This window comes from Kwoniella bestiolae, chromosome 1 (assembly GCF_000512585.2).
Source record: "Kwoniella bestiolae CBS 10118 chromosome 1, complete sequence".
In the NCBI taxonomy this organism is placed as follows: domain Eukaryota; kingdom Fungi; phylum Basidiomycota; class Tremellomycetes; order Tremellales; family Cryptococcaceae; genus Kwoniella; species Kwoniella bestiolae.
Window position 1 is genome coordinate 4,996,268 of NC_089241.1, and position 13,484 is coordinate 5,009,751.

Below are 13,484 nucleotides of genomic sequence, written 5' to 3' on the forward strand. Positions count from 1 at the left end.
AACATCCCATATCGACTGGGAGAGGGCAAAATATGCTCCCTGAGCCCATTCCACAATGATAAGTGTACTCGTACAGGGACAACATCGATCAATAATCGTCGCTGTTTCACCGTATTTTCGGATGGCGATCGATCGTCTTTCGAGGTTTGTTTGGTTCCATTCGGATCTTTGAATTCATTCGATATTTGATTCCGCTTTTGAGCCCATAAGCGGTGTTCTCCGCCGTAATGTCCGCTCAGTTGAAAAAGTTGAAGATAAACGTTGAACGTTGCAGGTTGTTCGTTCTTGCGTATCTTTGTGTCGACACACAATTCTATACATCTCACAAACGAACAACATATCATCGCATTTAGTCAACACCGCCCCCGAGCAATCTATCTGATAGACTGCCATACCTACGTTGACCGAATTACTCCAGCCAACGAATCCATCTCTTCCGCACAATGACAACCCACCACCCCCGCCAATTCCCCATAATCCTCATAACAGGCACCCCCGGGACAGGCAAGACCTTGCATTCGACCCTCGTCCAGCAGGAGATGTCTGAGAGCGATATCCCCATGAGACACCTGAATATAGGAGATATAGTGAAAGAGCAGGGTTTCCATGAAGGGTGGGATGAGGAGTGGAAGTGCTGGATTGTAGATGAGGAGAGACTTTTGGATTACCTAGAGGGGGTTGTGAATCCCGAGAGTGGGGCGAGTGAGACTGGTGAGTCTGGATTTGGGATTGGGTTTGGCTGAGAGGTCAGATACATCAGATGGAAATAAGGAGGTCCTCAAGGCAGTTAATATGACGCAGATGCGCAAGAGTTGTCACAGGGTGTTCTCATGCTTCATGGAAGTTGGTGAGCTGATTGTCGGTGTCTCATCAGGATTCATACTAGACCACCACGACCCCTCGTTATTTCCCGAACGATGGGTCGACCTAGCAGTAGTCCTAACATGCGACAACTCGGTCCTACACGACCGACTAACGTCGAGGTGAGTTACTCATACCTCATCCTTGTACTGGAACCATAACTGACCGGTCGATATTGTTTATAGGAACTACCCACCAAATAAGATAACCGAAAATGTCACCGCGGAAATCATGCAAACGTGCCTTTCGGAAACTAGAGAATCGTACGACGAAGAGATCATCGTGGAATTGCAGTCGCTTGGGGCGGGTGATAATGAGGTGGAGGAGAATGTGGAGAGGATCGTAGAGTGGATTGGGCAGTGGAGGAAAGATAGGTTGGAGGGGAGGCATGATCAGTAGGATCGGATACTGGAGGTCAGATCAGGTGAAGCATCCAGATTTCGGTAGAGGAAATTATAGATCGAGGCGTATGGACAATTGGGTTATTCTGGTAATTTGGGAACGATGAGCAGGATTTACAGAAGTTGCCCCAGGGATAGGATGAGGATTAGTGATAGTGGTGTCACACCGTATCCTTATGTCTTTTCGAATTCTTGTTAGTCGAGTAACTCTAGATAGATATTTAGAGCGCTCTGATCACATTGTAACATATCTCATTATATGCATTTGAAAAAGATCATTACGTTTTTGAAAGTGTATTGAAGAAAAAAACCTTGACGACCGTCCTCCAAACCACATTCCCTTCCATAGCTCGACGCATGACATCCTCATCCTAGGTCTAATCCAAGTTAGGAAGGAGATCTTTTATCCGTAGTTACTAAATGAGTAATAAACAGTAAATTAGCTGGATCATCACCACAAGGGACGCATATTTTCACTCACAGTCTGAAGACGTCGTTGAAGACAAAGTAGCTTCCTCCTTCGGGCATCAACTGCAATATGGGATGAATTTCAGCTGAAGTCCTTGTGACGATACAGTATTCTCCGTTCTGTGTTTCCCATATCTTGCTTCCGTTCAATATCCTCAATGCAGCACGACTTTGGTAGACGGAATATCCACAAGACGATCCATCGAATAATAACAACGAAGACTTCTCCTTTGATTTCTCCCATTCACGAAGTAGATCAACATCCGATTTTCCCTCATGACTCCTACTTCTGAACTCTTCCCTTCCACCGGGGTGACACTACCCGATTCACTGCGATAACAACAGATCAAGAAAACACACTCACGTGGAAGACCTGAGTGAATTGCAGAGGATTCGTTCCATCATCAACTAACAGTTGACCAGTAACAAGTACGATGATAGAAGCGGTGGAAGGTGATGAAGGTTGGGCATCGATGGTTACGATTTTATGTTGGACTTTGGCGAATGGGAGGTTCTATAGTGGGTTTAGGAGTGAGCTTTCGTTCATCTTGAATATGAAGCTACGAAAGAGGGGATCTGATAGTGACAGGTAAGAGAAATGATAGGTGCTCTACTCACTACGAGCTTCTCGGTGATAGCTTGAGATCCTTGGATTTGGGTAGATTCCCAAGTAAGCATGGAGGTGTCTCTCTGGATCACGTAAATACAAGTTAGCTAAGCCTGCGCAGGTACATTGTAATTGTAGCAATGTCTTGTCGTAGCTTACGTAGAGAGAAGCCAGTCCATTTCGATCAGAGTCGAATTGTTGGTAGTAGAATTCTAAACGTTCATCAAGCAATCGTCAGTAAATATATAGCTTGGATTTCCCTATGTTGGTATCGGAGTGAGATGGCTACGAGACGTACGAGTGAACTGTTGGGCAATGGCGGTAGGGTCTGACATCTTGATTGGGGTGTTGTGAGTGGCAATGGGTAGTTGTAATGAGAAGAGGAAAGATTGTATTTTATAATCCGTCCATCAAATCAACATTGACTTTGGACCTATCAATCTCACATCATCCATCATCTTTGCAATGCACTTTCAACGCGTATGTAATGCACAATGCAGCATGGAATGTGCCACATTGGACGGTGATACGGTGATATACGTTTGTATGGAGAGAGAGAGCTGGAAATGGAGACTCCACATGTGATCAGTGCGTCAGGGTCATTCCCCGAGTACGAGAGTTGAGCTTGAGCGCGTTTGTGATTTTGTGACTTGTGTCTTTTCTGCACAGCTATTTATATCTCTGTAGTCTTGTCCTTCAGTCGATTTGTCAATTAATTATCATATTCATATTTATCATAAACATCCTTTCATCTCACTCTTACTCACACCTTTATATCCCGACTAATCACTCATTCAAACCATAAAACTAATCAGACCAACTACATCCCGTCCCTCTTTGATCCACTTCACTTTATTCGACCCCAACTAGTATAACCAAGACAAGATGCTCCCTACCCTCGCTTTATTCTCTTTACTCTCCGCTTTCACCGCGACTGTCTCCGCTGTACCTTGTGTACAGTTCGACTCGAGCTGGAATCTATACGCGTTCGGTGGAAGTTCAGATGTCAAATTGGGTGCTAACACCACTTGGTCATGTGAGTTCGCAAACCGGATCCTTGAATTACTCTCGAAGACCCAACGACTAACCGTTATGCTTTGCTCGGTGTAGCCCCCTCCACATCCCCCATCTCAACTTCTGGACGACCGTAAGTTGCTCCATCATGAATGAGGAAATCATTGCTAACTTACCAACTCATGTCTAGTCCTTGGACTGGTACCAACTCGCAATGTATTCTCTCTCAGACCAACAATGCGATGTATGTCGTCGGTAGTGATAGCAGCGATCTGAGCGTGAGTTACTCCGCCGCCTCTTCTCCGCGAGTGCACAACTGACCTATCGAACATTGTTATAGAAAATTTACGTCTACAACTTCGCTTCCGATTCCTGGTCTACCCAAACCACCTCCGGTGCACCCACTGATCTAGGTAACACCCGATCCGCCTCGGTCCTAGACCACGACACCAACGTGCTCTTCACTCTCACCACTTCCTCGGGGCTGTATCAACTCGACATGTCAAGCGTTACCAATTCGGCCTCTTCAAGCGCATTATCATGGGAAGCAGTCGAGAACTCCTCTTTTTCCGTGGACGGATACAGCGTGACAGCTACTCAAGCGGCAAACCACATCTTCTACTTCGGTGTACCTAACACTGCTGCTGGATCAGCCAACGTGTTCGTAGTGCATTACGCCTATTTCCAACCTGATGCTCAGAAGTTCAGCGGATCAGCTCAATTCCCCGACACGGCCGGACAAGCCATCTCTATCCCCACCGAATCAGATAGCGTACCGTACTCTATGGTGTTTGTCCCTAACGACTTCTCCAACACCTACATCGCTACCCACTGGACCGATCTGGGCGACTACTCCATCACGACCGGTGCTCCCTTTGCCACTGACCTTATCAACTCTACTCAGACTATCGCTGCTCCGACTTCTCAGGATAAGACCGCTTCATACGCTGCCTCGCCATACGACTTGGTCCAGATCGACTCTAATGGTGATATCTACTATTACGCTACTCCCGTCAACGCAGACTACACCGTCTCGTCAGGAGGATCATGGCAAAAACTCGGATACTCGCTCTCAGGCGGATCATCATCTTCTTCCAACTCTACCTCCTCAGCTGCCGCTTCTGGATCAGCTACTGCTTCTGGCTCATCGGCCTCTGGAAGTGCTACTGCCAGTAGATCCGCTAGCCATTCTTCGTCCGCCTCGGCGAGTGGTTCAGCTGCTTCCGCTTCGTCTTCAGCTGCTTCCGGTGCTGGAAACGTTGTAGCCAGAGGTGACTTGTTGGGATTGGGTCTTGGGGTGGTAGCCCTCGGTGCTAGTATGTTGATATAGGACTTAGTCTCACGATGATCATTGAGGGAAGACGGACAGACGGATAGTGTAGGCTTGTACAGTCGGCGGGGGAGGGAGTAACGGACATTGTTTTTTGTTTTACGGACTTCTCAATCATTCACGAATACTCATACTCATAGTAGTCACTTGCATTCTTTCATTATGTCTCCGTAATTCATACTTGTTTGTTCTTGTTATGCATCTTGAACCTTGTCTCAACTTTTGCTCGACTATATGTCGAGTACCAGTCGTTGATAGGCAAAAGGACTACTGCCACGCGGTGATGATGTTGTTATCTAACGGGATCAAATATGGGGAGTTGGGTTGATCCGATTTGACCGTTCAACTTGGAGAGATAAGGAATGTTGGTTAGAGTATGTGTGCCTGAATAGGTTTGGACAAATCATGAGCGAAGACAAGACGTACATGCATGATCATGTATGAACATACTTTCTTCGTTTCCCACATCTACTGAAGTTCATTCATCTATATTTCGAGCTCCACAAGCGGGTTCATTAACAGTCACAGACTATCTTGACCGCTTCTGCTCAGGTCCTTCTTGAAATATCACTCTCAAGATGCATCTCCTCCCCCGAGAGCAGGTGAGTATTCTACCACTCACCGACAATCAGCTCTCTTCTCTGATTGAAGAAATATCCCTTACACAGAAAATGTAAAGCTGACCTGACCACATTGCGACCCTTGTAGGACAAGCTCCTCCTCTCCAACCTAGGTATTCTGGCCCAACGTCGACTCGCCCGAGGTCTGACTCTCAACAGATCCGAGACCATCGCCCTGATAGCTTCGCAGCTACACGAGTTCATCCGGGATGGCCAACACTCCGTCGCAGAGCTCATGGATTTGGGTAAGAAGATGTTGGGTAGGAGACACGTGATGGTTGGTGTGGGAGAGGGGATACATGATATTCAGGTTGAAGGGACTTTCGAAGATGGGAGTTTTTTGGTTACGGTACATGATCCAATTTGCAGTGATGATGGGGATTGTGAGTTCGTCCTTTCCGCTGACTAGGTTTCGGGTAACGATGATGTGCTGACGACAATGTACCTTTTAGTGAACAACGCCCTCTACGGCTCGTTCCTCCCTATCCCTTCCGCCTCGCTCTTCCCATTACCTGAACCCCTCCCACCCCATAAACACCTAGCAGGCTCAGTATTCTGCCTCAAAAACAAGATCCCGCTGAACCTCAATCGAAAAAGATTCTACCTTGAAGTGTCCAATCTGGGAGACAGGCCTATCCAAGTGGGATCGCATTACCCTTTCCTGGAGGTGAACCCGTATCTCCAATTCGACAGATTATTATCCTATGGGTATAGACTGGATATCCCCGCTGGGACCGCTGTTCGATTCGAACCTGGAGAGAAAAAGACGGTGGGGATGGTTGAGCTGGGCGGGAAGAAGATATTGTATGGTGGTAGTGGGCTTGGCGCTGGGGAGTTCTCTGAGGAGTTGAGAGAGACGACTGTTAAAGAGAGGGTGGAGAGTGGTGGGTTCAGGCATAAGAAGCAGGAGGAGGTTAGGGAGGGGAAGATTGTGGAGATGGATAGGGAGGTTGTAAGTGACATCTCATCCTACTTTTCCTTCTTTGGTAGCCCCCCTCCCGCCCCCTTTCGTTGCTCCACAGACTTGAGCGGCTTATGTCGTCTTTTCGAGTGGGTCAAGCTAAATGTCGTACCACCCATAGTACGCCTCGATGTTTGGTCCTACCACCGGCGATAAGGTACAACTTGCCGATACGGATCTATGGATCGAGGTGGAGAAGGACCATACAATATATGGCGACGAATGTAAATTCGGTGGTGGTGAGTTGGTCTTCCCGTTCATCCACATCGACCCACAAACGAGCTGACAGGTCTTTTGCGATGATCAGGCAAAGTCCTTCGAGATGGGCAGGGTCAAGCGTCTGACAGATCAGATGAAGAAGTGCTAGATCTGGTGATTACGAACGCGTTGATCATTGACTGGAGTGGTATTTACAAGGTGAATATCCAGTCATCAACCCTGTCTTACATATTACTGATTCTACCACATCATGATATGATCACAGGCCGACATCGGAGTCAAGAACGGTATCATCGTCGGTATCGGCAAAGCTGGAAATCCCGACATCATGGATAATGTCACTGAGGGGATGATATTCGGATCCAACACTGAAGCGATCGCAGGAGAGAAGTTGATCGTTACTGCCGGTGCATTGGATGTACATGTCCACTATATCTGTACGCAACTTTGGCCTGAGGTGAGTCTTGCGAATATAGGTCCAGATCGATAGCCAGACCTGAGCTCATTTGATATTTGATGAATACATAGGCCCTTGCATCCGGAATCACCACCCTTCTAGGGGGTGGAACTGGTCCAGCGGACGGTACGAACGCGACAACCTGTACACCATCGAAATTCTACATGGAATCGATGATGCACGCTACCGATACTGTACCCCTCAATTTCGGATTCACAGGTAAAGGCAACGATGCTGGGGTGAGAGCGTTGAAGGATATAGTAGAGGCTGGTGCTTGTGGATTGAAGTTGCATGAGGATTGGGGATCAACTCCAGAATGTATTGATAGGGCGCTGAGTATTGGGGATGATTACGATGTCCAAGTAAGTCATTCCCTATATCCCTGTCGGGATATCAGCTAACGGTGCGGTGATTTAGGTCAACATCCATACGGACACTCTCAACGAGAGTGGTTATGTCGAAAGTACTTTGGCTGCTATCAAGGGTCGAACTATCCATACGTGAGTGAATGGTGTATTCTGGCTCAAATGAGATCGCCGTAGGAGCTGAATGCTGACATGATGTACAGCTACCACACGGAAGGTGCTGGAGGAGGACATGCACCCGATATCATCGTCGTTGTAGAGCAAGAAAACGTATTGCCCAGTTCTACCAACCCAACTAGACCATACGCTATGAACACATTGGACGAGCATCTTGACGTGAGTATGGCAACCCTCAACAGATTATCACAACATGAGCTTTGATGAGCGATGCTAATCCGTTTGCGTCAATATAGATGTTAATGGTATGCCACCATCTCGATAAATCGATCCCCGAAGATATCGCTTTCGCCGATTCTCGTATTCGAGCAGAGACTGTAGCTGCCGAAGATGTCTTGCAAGATAATGGGGCTATATCGATGATTTCGAGTGATTCTCAAGCGATGGGTAGGATAGGTGAGGTCATAGCTAGGACTTGGAGGACGGCAGCTAAGATGAAAGATGTCAGAGGACCATTGGAAGGGGATAGTGAGAAGAATGATAATGAGAGGGTGAAGAGGTATATCGCTAAATATACTATTAATCCGTGAGTTATCTCTAGCCTCCCTGCGCAAACTTACTTCTACCCACAAACAATTGACTCAGTTCAGCCGGAAGGTGCTAGGCTGATATAATTTGGGTAATTATTCAGCGCGATCACCCACGGAATGTCTCACTTAATCGGATCAGTCGAAGTGGGTAAACTAGCCGATCTGGTTATTTGGAAACCAGAACATTTCGGCGCAAGACCCGAGATGGTCATCAAGGGAGGAGTGATCGCCTGGGCCCAAATGGGAGATGCCAACGCTTCCATCCCGACTGTCCAGCCTGTCTATGGACGACCGATGTGGGGCGCTCAGCCGGAAGTGGCACCTAGGAACTCTATTGTGTGGGTCAGTCAGGCTTCGATCGATACGGGTGAGTTCTGTTTTCTTGGCATCTAAATAACCTTTCAAAGGATATCTCCCGAATGAGATATCGTAAAGCGGATGCTGATGTGGATTCTTTTGGGGGTATCAGGAACGATCGAAAAGTACGGTATCAAGAAACGCGCAGAGGCAGTCAAGAATTGTAGAAAGATTGGAAAGAAGGATATGAAGTTGAATAACTATAAACCGAAGATGAGCGGTGAGTGGTAGCCCATAGCTTTCCTATGGAAGGGAAACTTCTAAAGGCAGAATATGCTGATATATGGGTGATATGCAGTTGATCCGGAGACCTACGAAGTCCTGGCGGATGGAGTATTGTGCGACGCACCGCCTGCGACTCATTTGCCTTTGACTAAGAAACATTTCGTATATTAGTCGAAGGTCGAACCGCGAAGGGGTATCGAAGGATTGAGATATAGGTTTTTGGTGTGACTATGGATTTATAACGATGAAAAGATTGAATTATAAAGTATCTTGTGATGTACATGATGTTTATGTTGAACTGCAGGATAAGGCGGGCAATCGGATGAGGTGTTCGGAAGGTACCCACTTTGAGAGCGCCCTCAAGACTAATGACAGTCGCACGATCCTCGAACTATCGTTTCCTGTGTAGGACTCTCCGCTTCGTACTCGTGCTGCAGAAGAGAAGCCACATCTTATGATCATGCCACAAGACACTCACAAACACGCACTAAATGGTGATCGAGATAGCCCAAAGGACCCGTTGGGAGTCATTGTGCTATGCTGTACATATTCAATATACAGATGATTGTATGTCTTCTAGGTCTCACTTGTATTTAGGTGCTCTCTCATCCGAAAACATTTCAAACTCGTTCAATTCTACGTTGACTCCATCATGGCAGCCTTCGATAATTGTCATATACCAAATTGCATCTTCCAAGCTCTGACCTGGCCACCTGTCTGTCCGAATTGTCATGCAAGGTACTGCTATCAACATCGGAATCACCCCCTGCATGGATGTTGGGTGGAGAGGCAGAAGGGTGTTTGGAGGGGATCGACATTGAAGGCATCAAATGAGCCTGAGGTAAGCTTTTTCATTATACTATACCCAATCACTGATCTTGATTCGTGGGGCTTGACAATGCCCATGCAAAGGTCACACAACTTTTTCAGCTACTCGATCCGGATCTGATCAAAGAGGAGATCGAATCCCTCCGACCGGGCTCCAAAGTGTTCAAAATCGATAAAAGACCGAATAGTATGGAAAGCATCGAGGCGCACAATGGTCAATTCAACTTGCAGATCAAGATTGATTTGGAAGATGGTCAAAGCTGGATGATGAGGACTAGGCGAAAAGCAGGTATCAGACCGTACCCTGATGAACCGCTCAGAATGAATGTCCAAAGTGAAGTGGCTACTTGTCAGGTGTTATACCATGGTGGAGTAAATGTACCGGATTCGATACCTAGACCTAAGGATAGTAAACGTAAGTCTACCTGCAGAATTCCATGCATGAGGCTGATATGGTGGGATGTGGGTAGTCATTCCTAAGTTGATATACTGCTATCAGAGGTTTATCGAAGGTTCTCCCTGGAAAGATTTCGCTCCTTCCAGACCCATACCTACCAATCAGCCTATCAGTGGACCCACCAAAAAACATATCATGAACATTGCAAAGTGGTTTATCTCCCTTGAACGGGTCGAGTTCAATCTCATCGGAAGTCCAACTTTCTCGTCGACATCGACTTCTGATTCTATACTCATTGTCGGTCCTCTGATCGAACGACAACCGGCTATGACCATCCCACCATATTTCGCTGGCCCGTTCTCATCCGTCAAAGAACGATATCTCAGTACGATCAACTCTCGCCTTAATGCTTGTAGAGCTCGGACTTGGGTAGAGCCGCCGAGAGATGTGGAGATGTACCTTGCGTTGTTGGAGTTGGGGGAATTGGTGGAGAATGATGAGGAGATGGGGGAGGAAGGACGTCCGTTCTTCATTAGACATGCGGATGATCATTGGGATCATACGCGGACGCAAGGAGAGGGCGAGGTGACAGGTGTGATTGATTGGGAGTGGTGATCTCTTTTTTTTTTGGTGTTTTTTTTTTTGACTTTACGACCATCATACATTGAGCGACCTACTGAATTGGAGTGTGATCGTTTGTTAGGGCATATACAACGAACAAAGCGGAGGCTTTCAGCTCACCAACGTACTTCCTACCCGACGAGTTCTACGAAGGAAAGAAGGATGTTCTATCCCCTAGCGAACACGCACTCCTCGAGGCGTATAACTTACTGGGCCGAAAAGACCTTGCGGGTTTGGTGAGGAATGCAAGGAAGTATCAGAGGTTGACATACTTCTTGAGATGTATGTTCATCAATGTGGACGAGCTCAATGCTCTCAAGAGGGCGTTTTTGCAGATCCCGGATGAAGAGGAAGAGGGCTGGCCGAGGACGGAGGAAGAATGGGTGGAGGGGATGTTGATCAAATGGAGGGAGGATGGGGGGTTGAAGTGGTTGGTGGATCATCCGTGGGAAGAACTGGTGATGCCTGAATAGCTCCTGAATGTGCTATCATATTTTGTTTTGTTTTGTTTGACGGTTTGACGAAGGTATGAATGCATCACTATTGACGAGGATGGTCATACTTTTCATTTGAGCGACCTGGTCTACTAGCTGGTGAATACGGAAGACGGACGATCACCGACAAAGAGAAATGCAAAGTGACTTGTACAAACTACAGCACTCGGGATTCCCAAATGGTCCCCCACATTGGTACTAACCGAGCGATAGCCAACTTAATTGCGCAGAACTAACGGGATGCGATGTTTCATAGCTTCTATGGCCATAGCTGAGAATTGAGTCTACTTGAGCTTGTTTCATAGCGACGCAGCACAGCTTGATAACGATGGACTGATGAAATCAAGGTCAGTCACCTCTGAACCGCAGACTGGTACCTGTTTTCCCATATAATTTTCCCACGTGACTGTTCTTTTTACCCTGAAACGGTGATGTATGACTACCCAACTCTTGATATTCCCATTCCCGTGTCTCGTTTCGGAACAGCAATAACAAGAGCAAGATATACTGTGTATGATACGCTGCGTAAGATCTCACTTGGAAAGTAAAGGGAAGAGCTACACTAACTTGCAGTCGATATAAGAATCAAGCTCGAGAGAACGTCCATCTTCTTTCTCTCTTTCTATCGCTCATCCCCCGGTCAGAGATATACAATTATACCCAGCATTTGACACAAGATGTCACCAAAGGCAGAACAGCATTCACGGTTGGCTGTGGTGAGAGGATTGTTTCTTTTGTCTGCTCTTGTATTGCTCGGAAGCGACAAGACCGTCAATGCTGATAAAACATATCTGTATGGTCTAGCTCGGCACAGTCGTATTCTACATGGTAGTAGCTATAAGCATGACATTGCTAAACAAGTGTGAGCGTATTTCCCTCAGAATCTCACATCTGGTCAACTTGCCCTGACACTGCTAGGTTTGTTGGACTTCCAACTGATATCCCGTTTGTATTTCTGCCATTCATAGCCGTACTCAGCTCAACGCCCATGCCTGTATTCCTGCTGTTCTGTCAGTCGGCAGTAGCTGTCGTCTTATTGGGACTCGAGAACATGTTTGGACCGTACAAGACACCTAGGTGAGTGCTTATAGTGCTCTCCAGCCATACGAGACTTGATTTACATGTCATACAAGATTGCTGATACATAATTATCGCTTCATTGTCGCTGCAGATTCGAAAGCAGTACAGCTAAGGATCTCATACCATTGGTTTTCGTCAATGTTCTAGGCTTGATGTGAGTTATATGATCTGCGGTATCCCGTCTTCGTCACGGTGGTAGCGTTTGGCCAGAGGTACTGATGACTTAATTCAGCTTCAACAACGCATGTCTGCAATATGTCGATGCGTCGTTCCATCAAGTAGCTAGAGGACTGGTACTCCCATTTACGATCATAGTAACCGTCATAGTCCTTCATGTGAGTGGTATCATTACTCCATCTCTTGAGTGAATCGGGTGTTTCTTTGACTTCTCGTCTACTCGAATGACCATCGCAGCTAATAAATGCTGGTGATATGACCTTAGCAATACCCCTCTCCCCTCGCACTGATCGCAGCCTTGATCGTAACATTCGGATTCTTCTCCGGAGTACTGTTCGACCCGAACCACGCTTCCTCGGCAGCATCAGCAGCAGTGGCAGGCAGCCATACTTCCTCGCTGGGCATCACGTTTGGTGCCATGTCGAGCGTTTCGTCAGCTTGTCATGCAGTGTTGATCAAGAGGGGATTGGTGCGTGACGGTTACCCCTTCACTACATGCCTTGGGATTGCTAAATTTGGAATCTGACCATTCAGGCATCGGTATCCAACTCGCCAATCTCATTGTCTTATTACAATAACATCCTCTCAACCATTGCGCTGGTACCTATGTTCATCATCTCTGGGGAACTTCCCGCAGCTATCAAGCTATTATCGAATGGAGGTGCGAGTCAGTTCTTCTGGGGTGCAGCTATCACTGTGAGTGTGCTCGTCGTCCTCGTTCTCCTATTTGTGTTGGTTGTGTTTTGTTTTGTTTTGGATGTTTGATGTGCTCACACATAAAGAACAGGGTCTTTTTGGTTTCCTAATCTCACTGGCAAGCTTCATATCCATCAAGGTCACTTCCCCCGTCACGCACAGTGAGTCTGCCAATCTACCTTAATTTGGTCAATCCGAAAGAGTTCATATGTTGACGGTAGACGGTGTTTTTCACTACGCAGTGATCTCATCAGCTACAAGAGGGGTTTTGCAAACCATGCTAGCAGTGTACATATTCGGCGACGTCATGTCCAGGTAAGTCATACCTTTATCTTGATTGAATCGACCTGCGCCCACAAGTCGTTGCTGACCAATTTACCTCATCATGCAGAGGTAGGATAATATCCATCTTCCTAATCATCTCAGGATCAGTCCTCTACGTATACGCCAAAACGGAAGATGCCAAGCGGTCCAAAGAACGGGAGAGGGAGAGGGAGGTTGATGTACCGTTGAATCCAAAATCCCTGGAAAGGGGGGATGTGTTGTTTGAAAATCAGGATGGGGATGATGAGAAGGGTCGGTGATATAGATGTACAATA

The 13,484-nt window shown here is 46.9% G+C and overlaps 6 protein-coding genes and 1 non-coding gene across 7 annotated transcripts; 5 read left to right on the forward strand and 2 right to left on the reverse strand.

The window, feature by feature from the left end:
• Window positions 1-443: 443 nt before the first annotated feature.
• Window positions 444-1,260, forward strand: I302_101890 (uncharacterized protein; the record flags this gene model as incomplete). The annotated part of the gene is made up of 3 exons (XM_019187272.1): window positions 444-711; window positions 875-983; window positions 1,047-1,260. 3 exons carry the CDS (start codon window positions 444-446, stop codon window positions 1,258-1,260), a joined length of 591 nt encoding a protein of 196 aa, XP_019050150.1.
• A 479-nt stretch (window positions 1,261-1,739) lies between these two features.
• Window positions 1,740-2,672, reverse strand: I302_101891 (uncharacterized protein; the record flags this gene model as incomplete). The annotated part of the gene is made up of 5 exons (XM_019187273.2): window positions 1,740-1,793; window positions 2,095-2,244; window positions 2,349-2,420; window positions 2,497-2,549; window positions 2,636-2,672. 5 exons carry the CDS (start codon window positions 2,670-2,672, stop codon window positions 1,740-1,742), a joined length of 366 nt encoding a protein of 121 aa, XP_019050151.2.
• A 550-nt stretch (window positions 2,673-3,222) lies between these two features.
• On the forward strand, window positions 3,223-4,681 carry I302_101892 (uncharacterized protein; the record flags this gene model as incomplete). Its single annotated transcript, XM_019187274.1, has 4 exons — window positions 3,223-3,373; window positions 3,448-3,484; window positions 3,542-3,629; window positions 3,692-4,681. 4 exons carry the CDS (start codon window positions 3,223-3,225, stop codon window positions 4,679-4,681), a joined length of 1,266 nt encoding a protein of 421 aa, XP_019050152.1.
• A 578-nt stretch (window positions 4,682-5,259) lies between these two features.
• On the forward strand, window positions 5,260-8,763 carry I302_101893 (urease; the record flags this gene model as incomplete). Its single annotated transcript, XM_019187275.1, has 13 exons — window positions 5,260-5,283; window positions 5,390-5,684; window positions 5,754-6,253; window positions 6,384-6,501; window positions 6,570-6,679; window positions 6,747-6,938; window positions 7,010-7,300; window positions 7,356-7,438; window positions 7,507-7,639; window positions 7,717-8,006; window positions 8,112-8,377; window positions 8,480-8,587; window positions 8,666-8,763. 13 exons carry the CDS (start codon window positions 5,260-5,262, stop codon window positions 8,761-8,763), a joined length of 2,508 nt encoding a protein of 835 aa, XP_019050153.1.
• A 481-nt stretch (window positions 8,764-9,244) lies between these two features.
• On the forward strand, window positions 9,245-10,911 carry I302_101894 (uncharacterized protein; the record flags this gene model as incomplete). The annotated part of the gene is made up of 4 exons (XM_065869382.1): window positions 9,245-9,433; window positions 9,505-9,835; window positions 9,891-10,428; window positions 10,521-10,911. 4 exons carry the CDS (start codon window positions 9,245-9,247, stop codon window positions 10,909-10,911), a joined length of 1,449 nt encoding a protein of 482 aa, XP_065725454.1.
• A 176-nt stretch (window positions 10,912-11,087) lies between these two features.
• I302_101895 lies at window positions 11,088-11,202 on the reverse strand. Its single transcript, XR_002021998.2, has one exon. It is a non-coding gene; the product is annotated as a 5S ribosomal RNA (ribosomal RNA).
• A 407-nt stretch (window positions 11,203-11,609) lies between these two features.
• On the forward strand, window positions 11,610-13,469 carry I302_101896 (uncharacterized protein; the record flags this gene model as incomplete). Its single annotated transcript, XM_019187277.2, has 10 exons — window positions 11,610-11,648; window positions 11,737-11,794; window positions 11,901-12,009; window positions 12,104-12,166; window positions 12,245-12,347; window positions 12,455-12,658; window positions 12,724-12,885; window positions 12,977-13,046; window positions 13,128-13,200; window positions 13,277-13,469. The coding sequence occupies 10 exons, from the start codon at window positions 11,610-11,612 to the stop codon at window positions 13,467-13,469; spliced, it is 1,074 nt and encodes a 357-aa protein (XP_019050155.2).
• Window positions 13,470-13,484: the final 15 nt, after the last annotated feature.